Source organism: Patella vulgata, chromosome 1 (genome assembly GCF_932274485.2).
Source record: "Patella vulgata chromosome 1, xgPatVulg1.2, whole genome shotgun sequence".
NCBI classification, from domain to species: domain Eukaryota; kingdom Metazoa; phylum Mollusca; class Gastropoda; family Patellidae; genus Patella; species Patella vulgata.
Genome location: NC_065879.2, coordinates 32,629,595 through 32,645,162, shown reverse-complemented (window position 1 = coordinate 32,645,162; position 15,568 = coordinate 32,629,595). Strand labels below are relative to the sequence as shown.

Here is a 15,568-nt window from a genome sequence, read left to right as displayed (position 1 = left end):
TTTGTTTATCTGACTGTCACCCCTCTTTGGAATTCCTGATACAGTATACTACCAGGGTATAATTGATTATGTTTCCATACATGTACATCTATTATTGTACAAATTTTGAGTCAGTGAAATTCTTCCACTTCAAAGTTCATCTACTGACCAGTGATAAAATATTAAAATAAATATTTAATTATATTCACAAGTTTATTTAATAAACATACTTTCAAAACAGATTGAAAATAATTCACTTCATTTACATTGCGACATTTAGTTTTGGTTTAAAAACATCAATCAGGAAAATCCATTAGTTGCTAACACGCTTACTCCTAGAAGGGCTTTCACTTCAAAAGTTTATAAGCAGGTTTACTGTTTTTAAAAATATGATAACTTTTAACATTATCCCATTTTTAAAATAATTTTTATATGTTTTTTTACACATAAAAACTATAAATTTAACAGTATTTATCATGTTATTTGAAATTCAACTTTTTTTTGCATTTCAACAGACTGACAGGTAAGTTCTCCAGTCAGTCAATTTCACTGTCAGTCAGTCTGTCAGTCAAAACTGACAAATATTACTGAAACAAGAGCCCTGCTCTTTATCATAATAATTAAAGAAATGAAATAAAATGGTTGTTTAATTTCATAGTTTTCATAAAGATCTATGGATCACAACTGTCACCCTTGTTAACAGGGAGCCACAATAGATCCCATTTCTTTGTGCAAGATGTTGGCAGAATACAATTTGTGGTTTATATTCATAAGGATTGTTTTGTGAAATGAATTAAATCATTAGTAGAGTTTACTTGTTAGCGACAGGTAATGGATCTCCGAGAAGGTAAAAATGGTACTAGTTTATATAATACACATATACAACATAATAAATATACAACAATATTAAACATACATACTCCAGGAGTCAGTAAAAGAATTGTATGTCTATTACACATATTCCCAGTTGCATCCCATTATGCACCGTTTATCAAAATTTCAGCATCTATAACAAAATTTCAGCATCTTTAACAAAATTCTGGCACATTCAGAATATCTATCATATGTTGGGTTGCAAGACTCAAGGACCAATCACAGGTTGTCTAACAAATGGCTAAATTGATGAAATGACACATGAAAATTATTAGGTTTTTCAAACATTAAAATATTCAAAACTATATACTAATAAAGCATTATAATGATTTAATAATGATTTAATAATGAATATAATTTGTTTTCCTAGTACTATAATATAATTATTCAAGTTATTAAAGATACATTATGGGAGATTTTTATAGAGAATTGGATATTCTTGCTATACAGTTCAAAAGTAGATGATGAAAGAAGAATATATTGAAAATTTCAGTCAAATTACTTTATTCTGAACATAGTTATCATCGTTGTAATATTTGACTAGAAATGGTAGTGAAATGTGCTTTCACCTTGGCTGATCGTTTGATTGACAGGCGTTATCTCCACCTACATATCTCGATTATCAAGTAAAGTTTTCAATGGAATGCGGAAACGCTCTACAGCGGCCTCGCTAAGTACACTCTATCATTTAGCCTCGATCTAACTGACGCATTTTCATCAGGATGCGCCATATTTGAATTAATTAATAAGTGAAATCCTATTTAAATCCGAGTTGTAGCCGAGCCATCCGTGGGTCTACAGAGTTGATTTTGGGCTTGTTGTTTAAATAAAGATCTAATTTATAATTTCTATAACATCTGAAGCCTAAATTAAGACTTGCAATAATCAGATTTTGCTCTTGCATAATGTATGTTTAATGTAACCCTTACCTATTGTATTATCATATATAATAATATCAACTACTGTCATGCAATTTCAACCAGACAGAGATATCAGCAGAAATCCAAATAAAAATTTACTTCAATGAAAATATTTTTTCAAATATAATTTCATTTATATATGTCAATACCGATTTTAAATATTATCTTATATTAATACAGACATAAATGCATAACAATAAAGAGACAGTGTTGTTAAAATCAACAAAATATTGCGTACCTAATGTTTGTGTTCTACTAAAACTACAAATAAATATATTAACATCACAGAAAATGCAGCATAAATAACTATATTTCATTTATTAAATTAATGTACTACCTTTTACTAATGAAATATCTGCGAGGGTGTATTACAGAATTTTGGGAAATCTTTAAAATTTGATATGCAATAAATAATTTACATTTAATTAGAAATTTCACAAATGAAAAAAAGACAATAGAAAGTTGATAGATTGAAAGACATGCCTAAGAAATAAAATTGGTAACAATTAACAATAATTTACACACAATTTTAAAAGTTAAAGTTTCAAACAAATGATAATCTATATTTCTTAAGATATAAAATATATTGCTAATAAAGCACCATATTCCCATCCACACATTTTTTATATACATGTATGTATATATATAGATTTGAGGTACATAATGCGATACAATATAGTATTTATACAGTTTAAAATAACCACAATGTATAAATCCCCATGTTTAACAATGTATAAATCCAAGTTTTACTCAAAGCATAAAATCTTATGTTTAACACAACCTTTATTAGAGGGCTTCTACTATTATTCTTAATAATACTGTTTTTATTTTTACAGTGAACACATTATCAAAATCATTTCAACAAAAAGATACTCAACTATGAGGACTATCTATTTTGTCCTTGATACTTAAAGGTCCCAATAGAGAATTTTACTTGGGGGATCAAATAGTCTGTCTATATGCTATATACACTAACCGCATGGTCTTTGTGCATAATGAATCTGAATGCCTAATGTATCTATGTTCATGTAATCATAGAAGAGTAACATCATCACAGCTCTGAATATTCTATAATATGCACTTTAGTCTGCTGTATTGTCATGGAAGTTCTGATTTTCTATGAAGACAAAAAAATGTGCCACAATAAATCATATGCATTAGTATAAGAGTTTGCAGAGCATAATGTTAAAATCATCAAATCTACTAATTTCATCCTTTGAACATTTACATTGATTAAAAGAGACGTCACACTTTGTATTGGAATAAGAAACAATTAGATGACAGAGACACAACCTATATCAACTTGTCAATATTCTATTAATCCAACACAAAATAATCTCAATATAGTTAAATGGAATGGAAAATATAAAGTTTAGATTTAACGGTACTTCTGGTTATAAATGGTCAGTAGCCTTACAGATACAATTAATAAAATTAAATTATTACCAGAAGACAATTTCAAATGCAAAAAGAGAATAAAATTTTATGTTAATGGGGTTATAATTTGTTTCAACTAGAATTGAAAAATCACTCTGTATAAATCTTGACAAAACCTAAAGTTTTCACATGGTCATTCTATTAGGAACCCGAGCCAAATGAATAACTTGTTTTCCCGTAACCATACATCCTACAATGTTTCATAATCTCCCCCTGCACCTGGTTGATCCGAACTGGCAAGAAATGATTCCAAATCATCCATATCTTTTTGTTCTTCGCTGTCTTCCTTCTTTTTCTTTTTTTTCTTCTTTTCTTTCTTTCCACTCTCTCCTTCCTTTTCTTTATCCTTATCTTTATCCTTCTTCTTTTTTTGTTTTTTACTGCTTTTTTCTTCATCCTATGAAAAAAAATAAGTTTAATATGAAAATCATAAGCTTTGATTTGATTTTTGACAATCAGTGTAAGAGCTTAAAAAAAGGTAACAAAAATAGTTCTGATACTAACTCAAATTCTTCAAATTCTTTTTCTTTGGTTTTCTTAATTACACAATATAATGTGCATTATTAAGTTTTGGACAATTTTTTGTTTTCCGCAATATGCAAATGATGCACAAAGACTTTAAACATCAAAACATTCACAGTTGATAAGGCTTACTTTTGACAGAGATAGCTGTGTATATAAGTCTAAGAACAATCTGCACATAAGTTTAGCAATTACCTTGTCTTCTGTTGACTTCTTCTTTTTCTTCTTTTTAGTTGATGAAGTAGAAGATGACATCTCATCTACATCTGAACTAATGTTTTCTGAAAAATAACATAACCAGAGCGAAACATTCATAAAAGTTTCATTCGTCATGGTAAACTAATAATTAATTATTTTTGCTGAAGTTCATGATAAAGAAAAAATATTTTTATTTCTCAATATCACAACAGTACCTGTTAATGAGCAGATAGCAAAAGTCAGGACTTTCATACCAAAATTTTGCTAACCATTCAATATATTTACCTCAGATTAGCAGATCAGACAAATTTTAGCAGTGCCCCAATTTTTAAATGTTTTTAAAGGGTTTTACACATAAAACTGTATTTATTCTTTTATAAGGTTCAATTCTTTCGAAGTCTAATTTCATGACATATAAATTCTCCCAAGAAGCACTCAGAAATTACTAGAAATGATTGCTATAAATTGCTAAAATACTCAAAATATTTCTTTCATACATTAACACTAAATTAACATTAGGCTTAAACAGAATGCAGTTTATAAATATTTTAAGACAATGATAACTAGCAATTGCCTGGCAAGATACGCCCACATTTTGCCAAAAATAGATAGAGAACAAGCTAAAAAAAAAAAAGAAGCAATTTTTCGTACAATCAGGGGCTGTTATCCAGTAAGTTATCGTCTTAAATGAACGAATAACGAAAGGGACCGAGATATTTGGGATATAAAGATATATTTTCAGTTTCATCAAAATCGGATAAAAATTGTGACTTCTAGAGGATCCAAAACGTTGGTTTTACATACTTTTTACACTACAAGGAGCAGCCATTTTGTAAGGCAGTTTTGTTCCGATTTTCAAGAAATTCAAACTCAACCGTCATTAGGGTGTAATGGTGATACATTAAAACGTTTTTTTAAAATCGGATAAAAACTATGACCCCTAGAGCTCAAAACATGATTTTTCGTACAATCAGGGGCCATAATTCAGGACATTACGGTCCAATATGCACAAATATCGAAAGGAACTAAAATCTTTGGATAATAATCATAGATTTCAAGTTTCATCAAAAACGGATAAAAATTGTGACCTCAAGAGGGTCCACAGCCTTGATATACCATAAATTTACACTATTTGCGTATGGGGGGTGGCCACTTTGTCCGACAGTTTTGATCCGATTTTCATAAAATTTGAACTTCACCAACATTACAGTGTAACGGTGATATATTCGAACGTTTATCTAAATCGGATAATAATTGTGACCTCTAGAGAAACCATAAGCTAAAAACGCGATTTTTCGTACAATCAGGGGCCAAAATTCAGGAAGTTACAATCCGATAAGCACAAATATCAACCAGCGGCTGCCAGGCAGGATACGCCCACATTTTCGAGAGATGGATAGAGAACAAGCTAACAAGAAAGTGATTTTTCCTACAATCAAGGGCCATAATTCAGGAAATTACAATTCGATATGCGCGAATATCGAAAGGAACTGAGATCTTTGTGTTATGAACTTACATTTCAACCTTGATATACCATATTTTTACGCTATTTGAGAACGAACAGCGGCCATTTTGTCTGTCAATTTTGGGCCGATTTTCACGAAATACGAACTCAGTCGTCCTTAGGGTGTAACGGTGATGTAATAATATGTTTTTTTAAATCGGATAAAAATTATGACCTCTATAGGGTCCACAAGCTAAAAACGCGATTTTTCGTACAATCAGGGGCCATAATTCAGTAAGTTACGGTCCGATATGCACGAATATCGAAAGGAACCGAGATCTTTGGGTTATAAACTTACACATTTCAAGTTTCAACAAAATCAGATAAAAATTGTGACCTCTATAGGGTCCACAACCTTGATATACCATATTTTAACGCTAGTTGAGAACGAACGGCGGCCATTTGTCTGTCAATTTGGGGCCGATTTTCACGAAATTCGAACTCAGTCGTCCTTAGGGTGTAACGGTGATATAATAATACGTTTTTTTAAATCGGATAAAAATTATGACCTCTATAGGGTCCACAAGCTAAAAACGCGATTTTCCGTACAATCAGTGGCCATAATTCAGGAAGTTACGGTCTGATATGCGCTTATATCGATAAATATTGTGACCTCTATAGTGTCCACAAGCTAAAAACGTGATTTTTCGTACAAACAGGGGCCATAATCCATGAAGTTTCGATCCGATACATGCCAATATCGAAAGCAGCCAAGATCTTTTGGAGATAAACCTATATTTCAAGTTTCGTCAAAATCGGATAAGAATTGTGACCTGTAGAGTGTCCACAAACAATTGTGGACGGACGGACGGACGTCCAGACGTCCGGACGGACAGGGGCGACGGCATAATACGTCCACATGAAAATGTGGGCATATAAAAAGAACCAAGATCTTTGGGTTATGAACATGCATTTCAAGTTTCATCAAAATCAGATGAAATTGTGACCTCTAGCGTGTCCACAAGCTAAATACGTGATTTTTCGAAAACATTCAGCGGCCAGAATCCATGAAGTTATGGTCCGATACACGCCAATATCGAAAGGAACCAAGTTTTTTGAATGAAATATCTATATTTCAAGTTTCATCAAAATAGGATAAAAACGGTAGGCCTAACCTGCAGAGTGACCACAAACAAATTGTGGGCGGGCGGACGGACAGACAGGGGCGACGGCATAATACATCTACATGAAAATGTGGGGAGTATAAAAGTTAAATTCCTTAAATTATCTATGAAGTTACTGAAATTTTATCCACTTTTATCTAGTACTTACTGACAGATATCTTCATAGCACCAGTAGCTTCATCATCACTATCTTCTATACTTTTACTAGCTGCTGATACTACACTAGACTAAAATATATAGGTAAAAAAACAAGATCATTTATTTAAATAACATACAAAAACAAGGTTGGTTCTGCCATATTGCTGGATATAAGCCATTCCGTCTGATGCGTGTCATCTTTTCTGACACAGATTTGTCTTTTGTCAGCATTTTTATAGGAAAGGTATAATAATTATTCTAGAGCATTTATAATGCAATATACCTCTTTTATATACATTTTCAGCACTCAAAACTCAATCTTAATGCTATTAAAATGCAGAATAGCTTCTTTTTTTTTTCTTTTTTATAAAAATGTGATGGATTTAAAAAGGGCTATTTCACCCCCTTTTTTGACCACAAAACCCCCAGAGGATTTACTGAATAACAAATTAAAAAATCCAATTTACTTTTTCTTCTAATTCATCCAACCAATTATTTAAATCCTCTTTAGGAATATTTAATTGTTGTGGTTTATCGTCAGCCTCTGTCACTACAACATTTGGAATGTCTACTTCTACTACTTTTTCCACTTCCGCCGCATCCTCAGAATCAGACAATTCTATAACTGCTGTTGATGAATGCCTATTCTTTCGTAACTTTTTTTCTGGATCCAAAGCATGTTTAGCTTTTTCCTCAAAATCCTCATTTTGCATTATTTTAACAGGAGGAGAACCATCCCCCTCATCAGAGGAAATGTCAATGTCTTTTGATACAACTGCAGAAATAACAGTGGGTGAAACAACATTATCTTCCTCCTCACTGGAGAGTTCTACATCCTGTGCTTTTTTTGCAATAATAGACGGTTTTTGATTAGTTGAAACCTGAGCTGCCTCATCTTCAGAGTCTAAGTCATCTTGAAACCCAGCCACCATAGGGTTGATGCCTCCTTCATCACTGGCAAAAAGAAAATAAATAATTTAGGAAATTGCCATAACAACTCAAAAGAAGATATCATGGTCTGTACATCAAAGAGACATTAGCACTTTTGCTTTGGAGATCTTCATCAGATGGTAAAAAAGTAAATTTTGTTTTGACAGTTAAATTGGTCATTTTCAAAATAGACAGTATGTCAAATCTGAGGTAAATATGACAAGCTATTGAGGAGGTATATTTGTCTGGACATTCCATTTATGAATCATAGATACTTTTTAGTGTTTTTTAAGGAGTTTAACAAATCCTCATGAACTTAATCCTTATTTTAAGTATTTTTTGACATTTGGATGATATTATTTAAAATTAATTACATTTGTTTTCTTTTTGATTATAGCTCATAACAAACATTTTGCAGAAGATAAAAAGAAATTCTTTATACAAATATTGAGAGCATTGTAGAGAGTTTTGGATCATAAGGTACCTGCTTATGATTGGTTGAACTGCAATCCCTGTATAGAAACTTACCTGTCTGAATCTCCATCATTGGTTTTGCGTGTATCAGAGATATCTTTAGTATTATCATCAAGGAAAGCTTTATCAATTCCATCAGATTCGGGTACAAAATCATCTACAGATTTAACCATTATATCACCATCATGTAATTCTAGTTATATTTCAAAAGTGAAAAATTATTATTATGGCACATATTTATAATAATCAATGATGGTTTGTCATTAATTAACCTGAGGTGGGATTTTACGAGGCATTTGATGAGAGAGAATGAATTCATAAGATAACTGCAAGTGTTACGAAACATCGTTATTAAATAACAGAGAAGTAGTTATATACCTTGTGTTGTGTTTTATTTTAATAACTTTTCTTCAGCCTGTGAGACATAGATTTTGTGTGGCTCATACAGGTTTATTCATGGATACAAGTGTATGATTGTGATATTTGCAAGATTACAGGAGAATGTGACCAACTTAAACTTACAGCTTTCATTCTCATATTTTTAATCAGTACACAAACCTGTAACAATTTCTTTTGGCACTTCTTGTGTTTCAGACTTCTTAAAGAAGCGTGAAAGAAAGCCTGGCTTCTGCTCGACCTGAGGAGTTGTAGCTGGAGTAACTGGTGTACTTTTAGATGGCAGGGCTGTCTGTTGTGTAGTTGAGGTTTCTAGTGATGATGTGGAGGGAATCTTTGTAAATGCTGGCTGTGAGACAGATCGTGGTACTTAAAAAAGGAAGGGAAAAATATCATAAATACATCTAATTACTGTTTTTAAATTTCACTTCCGTCTAGTGATGATGTGGAGGGAATCTTTGTAAATGCTGGCTGTGAGACAGATCGTGGTACTTAAAAAAGGAAGGGAAAAATATCATAAATATATCTAATTACTGTTTTTAAATTTCACTTCCGTCATGAAATACAACCATCTTTTTTATATAAGATATATGTTCTGTTTCATGCAGCTGCTTTTCCAGTCTCTTAAAGATTATATGTAATTTGTTTGGTTTTTTGCAACTTTGAAAACATATTTATTTTATAAATAATAACATATTAACCTGTTGCAGTATTACTGTTTGTGTTTAACTCAAGCTGTGTCTGATCTTTCAAAGTTATGGCTCCTGATGCATCTTGTTTAAATTTGGATTCAGCGGTTGCTTGTTCTGCTAAATTTTCTGCCTGTTTCCGCCGACTTGATGTTAAATTTTCAATAAATCTTCAAACAAATAAAAATTTCTACATCAATGATAACTGTTACTCTGAATGGTTCTAACAATTGAAATCTTGTTTGATTTATTCAATGTGTAAAGCTATATGCCAAGAAAAAAATTTGGGGAACCAAAATTGGTATTAAACAAATTTTACAGTTATAATTTTTTCTATATTTTTGCAACCTGCACATATTTTTTATTGACCTGTTTGTCATTGGATATAGGAATCTGAATTGTCAGGGGTGATTATTTAAAATAATTTCTACATTTATTTATATTTAAACTATTTCTTACAGATCATAATTTTGTTCTTCAGAATCTTCGTGTATTTCTAATTCTTCAATTGTTGAGTTGAGATCATCGGTATTAGTTTCTAGTTGTTTTAATAATGTCTGTCTCTTCAAAAAAAAATACAAACACATAAACAATATGTAAACAATATCCAATCAAAAAATTAAGTAAAGGAATCTTAAATTACTTATATTACATATATTTTTAAAAAAATCATGAGTAAAATATCTTCTCATTGCACAACAAAAATAGTTACAAATCATCATTTTGAGCCAATTTAAAGAATATTAAAGAATAAACTGAAAACTACCTGTAATTGTAAAAATGGAACATTGAAGAAAAGATGTAGATATTTTAAACCGAAACCATTTCTCATGGATGATTCAGCATAACGGATCTGCCCTGATCCTTCTGGTCTGAAATACAATATAAAAATAATATATAATTTTATTAAATAAAATCGCTTTATTCTGCCCAAACAAATCTCAGAAAGATTTATCTTAGATGTATGCTATCAGCTAAACCTCTGTGATACTTTTTTGATACTGGTCAGCAGGGATCTTAAAGATACATTATGTAAGATTTAGATAAAGAGCTGTCCGTTCTTGCTATAATAATAGTTCAAAAATAGATAATGCAAAATGAATATATTGAAAATTTCATTCAAATTACTTTATTCTGAGCTAAGTTATCCCTATATTGGTATATTCGAGGCTTAGCCTCGCTTTCCCATTTTTAAATTAAACCATTAAATAGCTGAACCATTCTAATCTAGTAGTATGCGATGTGCATAATAGAGTTTAAAGTCCTGAACTCTTTGATTAACTGAAGCATGACAGTGACCCATTTCATGCAAAATAATTTGTTATACCAGTACGCCACGTGTTCTGAATAATCACTTAGATGGGATTTTGGTCTTTTCTATCACATAATTGTGAACTGAATGAGGCTGATTTTTTTACAAAGATGTGACTGTTAAGAATTAGGTGACAAGTTGATTGACTTCTGTATCAACAAGAAATAATTAATTCTTTGTAACCGTGCAGAAAATAGATTAATTTATGATACAATATTGATTGGTTCAATATCATTTGCAGGCAACAGAAAACGGTCAATTAAGAGTCCTGCTCTGGTCAGTAGTGATAATCCTTTGAATAAGCTTGCCACTGATAGTTAAAATGTTTATCAAGTTTGCCATTGCATGCAACCAACATAACAAATTCTTTGTATCTGTGTTACCAACCGTTCACGTTGTAAGTTTTCTACATAAAATTTGGCTTTATCTTGATTAACTGTTCTATGATGTCCCATATCTCTATGGTTACCTAACACTAACACTGGAATATGTAGAGGTACTTTCTCTAATTCCCGCTCTACATAAGCATATGTCCTGTAAAATAATCAATACATAATCAATTTAAAATTCTGCAGTTAATTTGACTTTTTTCTATGTTCTTTTTATATATTCAATTGATGTGTCCAGGACACAGTTAAAAATGTTTGGTATGTCATTTCAGTTTGATATTTTGTCAGACACTTAGGGGATGCTCGATTTACAGTCCGGAACGTCCCAAATTGACAGAATTGCAATCGAGTGACTCGGAATTCAGTCCTGTCACAGTTCTGCCAGTCCCGACGACGGAGTTGGTGTGAGTAGAATTGTGACGTAATTAAACACGACGAACGGGTTTCGGCTGCATGGTTGGATGAGATATTTATATATCGAGTCGACGCATGCGTTGTAGCCCGAAGTACCCATTTTCACTCGATTGTCACTATTTTTGGGATTGAGAGAATTCAATTCCGGAACGTTCAATCGAGTACCCCCAATTAGAACTGTAAATTCCAGGATTGCACTATACGTGTAAGTCATCCATATGTAATACAAGCAACTACTTCATAAATTACAAAACACAACCAAATTCTAAGCTGGCCCGTGTCATTGGCTGTCAGCGAGGACAGACAAATCAGGTGAAAACAAACCCTGGTTGATGGATGATGAATATTTTGAATATTTACTTTTGCAAGAAATTAAAATTTTAGAATAGTCTTCCTCACCATTGCTTAGTTATGTCATACATTAAAATAACTCCATGTGTTCCCTTATAAACATCTAAAAACTCTGCATCTAAACAAGGTTCTGTTGGCATAATTTCTGCAGCATTATCTAATTTTAACCCTTCCATCTTTTTACGAGGCCGACCTTTATCAACCACGTCCCACACTTCAACTTTAACAACATCGTCTGTAGCTTTATAATTCCATTGTATGCTAGCCACCTGAAAACATCATGTTATGAACTGTTTTTTAATAGGTAGAACTGAGATAAATTAGGCTATAATCTGTTTTAATAAGATAAAATGATTTCGCTAAAAGCCTAAATGATAACTACTGCACAGAATATGTGCCCTTTATTGATGGAACATTTCATTAAGTTATCCTCTGCAAATTTCTTATTACATGTATTTGGAAATAAATATTAAGACAAAATATATATTTATTCATTAGAATAATGTATGCTAAAGAACCAATCATTACAGTACATAATATCCGAGTTAGAGATAGTATTAATTTATATCAATCAAAGATGCATTATATTAAGAGCTAAATCTGCCTGTGGCAGGATGGCAGGTCTTTATTATGGCTTCAAATGTCATATAAACTATTTTTCAGACATTTATTTAACATAACATTAACATTAAATGGCCTAGACTTAACTGTATTATAGAGAGAAAGAAGAGAGAGAGAGAGAGCGAGAGAGAGAGAGAGAGAGAGATGGCTGAATGTAAACAGTACATCTTGTTCTAGCATTTCAAGTCTTGTATGAAATGCGCTTTATTGCTTCCAATAGGATAGCTACGTAGGCTTACTGCCATGAACTTATGAATGAAATAAGAGGAAATATAAAAAACTACGGAGACTATGTACAGTAGAGGTGTGTAAATGCCGGGTGAAGCACATAAATTGTACAAACTACCACATAGAATAATCTAATTATTCTCACGTCGCGGAAATTTTCTGCGTGTAAATTACCCAGCGTCCGTCAATATTTGCATTTATTTTGCGTGACTGCGACCTCTGCGAGAGAGAGAGAGAGAGAGAGAGAGAGAGAGAGAGAGAGAGAGAGAGAGAAAGAGAGAGAGAGAGAGATGGGGTTTATTCCACTCGACACAAACCAGGTCATTTCGGGACTAACATATGGTTCAATATTATTTCAATAATTCGCTTGCACATTGAACACCAGCGAGATTTAAACATTTAATGATAAAATGGATAATCGAGATTTAGTCCCGATTGTCAAGTACTGTTTCTACGAATATAGACAATCTATGCTACATTTTGTAAAAACTTCAAATTTCGCTCAGAATAAACATTTCAATATTCATTTTTCATGATATATTTTTGAACTGCCTGTATTATAGCAAGAACAACCAGCTCTTTATTTAAATCTTACATAATGCATCTTTACAATGAAAAAATAATCAAACCTGTATTTCATCCGTGGGAATATATTCTTCTATAAATTTATGTCCTTGTAAACGGTGAAATATACAAGATTTACCTACATTTCTATCACCACGAATCACAATTTTCACTGAAATTATAATAGCTTTAAATAAACAATCACTCTTAAACTGCCAGTCTATATATATAAGGACACCAGATGCTGCTATAGTACAGTCTATCTTCAAACTTGGATAGTAATTAATTAATAATTGGGGCTGAACATCCTCAAAATACTAATCAGGTAATTTCTGGACTAACATATTAGTAATTGACTGTATTTACTTTACTTTTGTTTCTATGCAGTTCTCTTTAGAATGTTTATGGAATAAAACCTTATCTTATATAACTTATGGCATATCTTTATTCAACAAGTCGCTTGATTGCAGGGATCTTGATTCAATAGCAGTGGAAGGAAACCTGAGAAAACACATAAGGTAAGGTTGGTAACCTTAGTCCTTCTTCTTCTCTATGGTACATCAGTATGAATAAACATAGAGCCGCTAATTAAATAGTGATTAATAAAATAATAAATTAAAAATTTTGCAAATGGATTATGTACCATACACATACATTATGTACAGTATTAGAATAGCTGTAAAGGTTCTATATTTTATTATTATTTTATGTCAATTCCTTTTGGTCTGCATACCGCTAACAAACTGGAAACACAACTAGTATATAATGCCAAAAACCATTTTGAAGCCTACTTCCGACTTGACAGTGAGCATTAGCAAACCTCCTCCTTTTCCCTTCTATTTCCACTTACTATTATATTGGACACCTTTTGCAAATTTTCTTTGTAACTGCTGACCCATTGGCTGCATACTAGCTGTGGGTGATGTTAGTTGTTTGGTTGATCCATCACTCTCCTTGCTACCAAGGAATCGCTTAAAGATGGACATCTTAATGATTAATCAACACCTTTTGACAAACTAAACTGGAACTACACTAGGCTGTCCAACTGAAGTTCTTTGGTATACCGGTAATTGTCATTCTTTGTAGCAAGTTTTTACAGGCAGTTGTGGAGAAATTCTGAAAAAAGAAACGACAGAAAAAGTTCAATATCACAAAGTACATGTACATTGTACATTTACCAGCGCTCATTTTCATTTATTCAGTACGCCCACATGAAATATTAGGCAATCATTTTATATACCTGTAATCAAAGAACTAATCCTCCCAAGTTCATCTACATTGCTGAAAAAACTTTTATTCAATCAAGCAATAATTGGATTTTTACACCAGACCAATAGGCATTAATTGCCATTATCACTTTCATCAAGTATGTATAGGCAATAACACCATTAATTTAATGTATAGCCCATAGGCCTACATTCGATAAGGTGGATTAGTTCATTTTATGTCATGTAACCTGGAGATCAGTCAGATCAGATGATGATGTCAATGAATATGATGATGGAAATATAAGATGATGGAGATAGAATATAGTGTTTAGAACAACACCGTGGTTTCCAGCAATCTTCTTTTAATTTCGTTAAATTGCAGACATGAACAGATGATTGCATTCCCACACAAAATGTCCACAGGAAGAAAATAAGAGAGAATACAATACAGGGTCTTAGACAATGCCCTGCTTGATTTGTCAATACCGGCGCATAACGGCTGACCACAGTTCGGCAGTTTTTGCACGAGGTCACTTGATTTCACTGGAAGTCAACAAAAGTTCGGCTGCGGCATAGGCCGAATGCGCCGCTTTGGCGGCAGCGGAGAACACCAGCGCAAGATGGTGAACAGGTCACCGAGATAAAATTCACGTTATTTAGGAATGCCATAAAACACTAATTTTAAAGCGTTAAAATTAAACCAAAAGTTTTGAAGTTGAATTTGAGCTTCGTAAAACCAGAAGTTCATATGTCATTTATTTTTTCTCAGTAATATTACTAATAATAATTTTCTGCTAATTTTGCAGCACTTTCAAGTCATACTTTCAAGAATACTGTTTTTGATTAAAACGTGTCATGTAACCGGTTTAATTAATTTAATATTATAACATTATCTGACGCCATATTTGCTTCGATACGGTAACCAGACCGGCATACGCCGTAGTGGAAACCGGCTCACCTATCAGCGGACAAATCAAGCAGACCCCCTGTATGTGCTAGCAAACGGACACTGTCATTGGCACTAGCACTAGTAGCAGTGAGTATAGACTACTGACTAGAACCACCGCACCGGCTAAAATAAATATAAAAAACGCTTTTCACCGTACAGTTTAATCTATGATCCTGTATATTATTTTGTCATTATTTTGGGGGACAAAATCATTAATACCTCTTCTGATTACAGAAATATAAACAAAGTACTTAATTAATCTGCTACTTGGACCAGCAGATTATTTAGTTAATCTCTGTCCACCTTATTTTGACGGTGTCGTACAAATTTGCTTCAAATGACAACCCT

The 15,568-nt window shown here is 32.4% G+C and overlaps 1 protein-coding gene across 3 annotated transcripts; it reads right to left on the bottom strand.

The window, feature by feature from the left end:
- Window positions 1–173: 173 nt before the first annotated feature.
- LOC126820236 (rab-like protein 6) lies at window positions 174–15,547 on the bottom strand. Of its 3 annotated transcripts, none has more exons than XM_050548078.1 (14): window positions 15,440–15,547; window positions 13,914–14,179; window positions 13,129–13,235; window positions 11,699–11,919; window positions 10,884–11,030; window positions 9,951–10,056; window positions 9,644–9,747; window positions 9,197–9,354; window positions 8,658–8,864; window positions 8,154–8,292; window positions 7,163–7,649; window positions 6,706–6,784; window positions 3,927–4,012; window positions 174–3,606 (listed from the first exon to the last, which is right to left on the bottom strand). In XM_050548078.1, exons 2-14 carry the CDS (start codon window positions 14,047–14,049, stop codon window positions 3,400–3,402), a joined length of 2,184 nt encoding a protein of 727 aa, XP_050404035.1. In that variant the 5' UTR covers window positions 14,050–14,179; window positions 15,440–15,547; the 3' UTR covers window positions 174–3,399. The 3 variants fall into 3 exon arrangements, with proteins under 3 accessions (XP_050404035.1, XP_050404043.1, XP_050404029.1); XM_050548086.1 differs by having other exon boundaries at window positions 15,472–15,541; XM_050548072.1 differs by having other exon boundaries at window positions 15,378–15,534.
- Window positions 15,548–15,568: the final 21 nt, after the last annotated feature.

Coding starts and splice junctions, on each gene's coding strand:
- LOC126820236 (XM_050548078.1), bottom strand. CDS start 14,049: ATGTCCATCTTTAAGCGATTCCTTGGTAGCAAGGAGAGTGATGGATCA. Junction 9,355..9,643: donor GAAGAACAAAATTATGATCT/GTAAGAAATAGT, acceptor ATTTGTTTGAAG/ATTTATTGAAAATTTAACAT. Junction 4,013..6,705: donor TGCTATGAAGATATCTGTCA/GTAAGTACTAGA, acceptor GTTATTTTTCAG/AAAACATTAGTTCAGATGTA.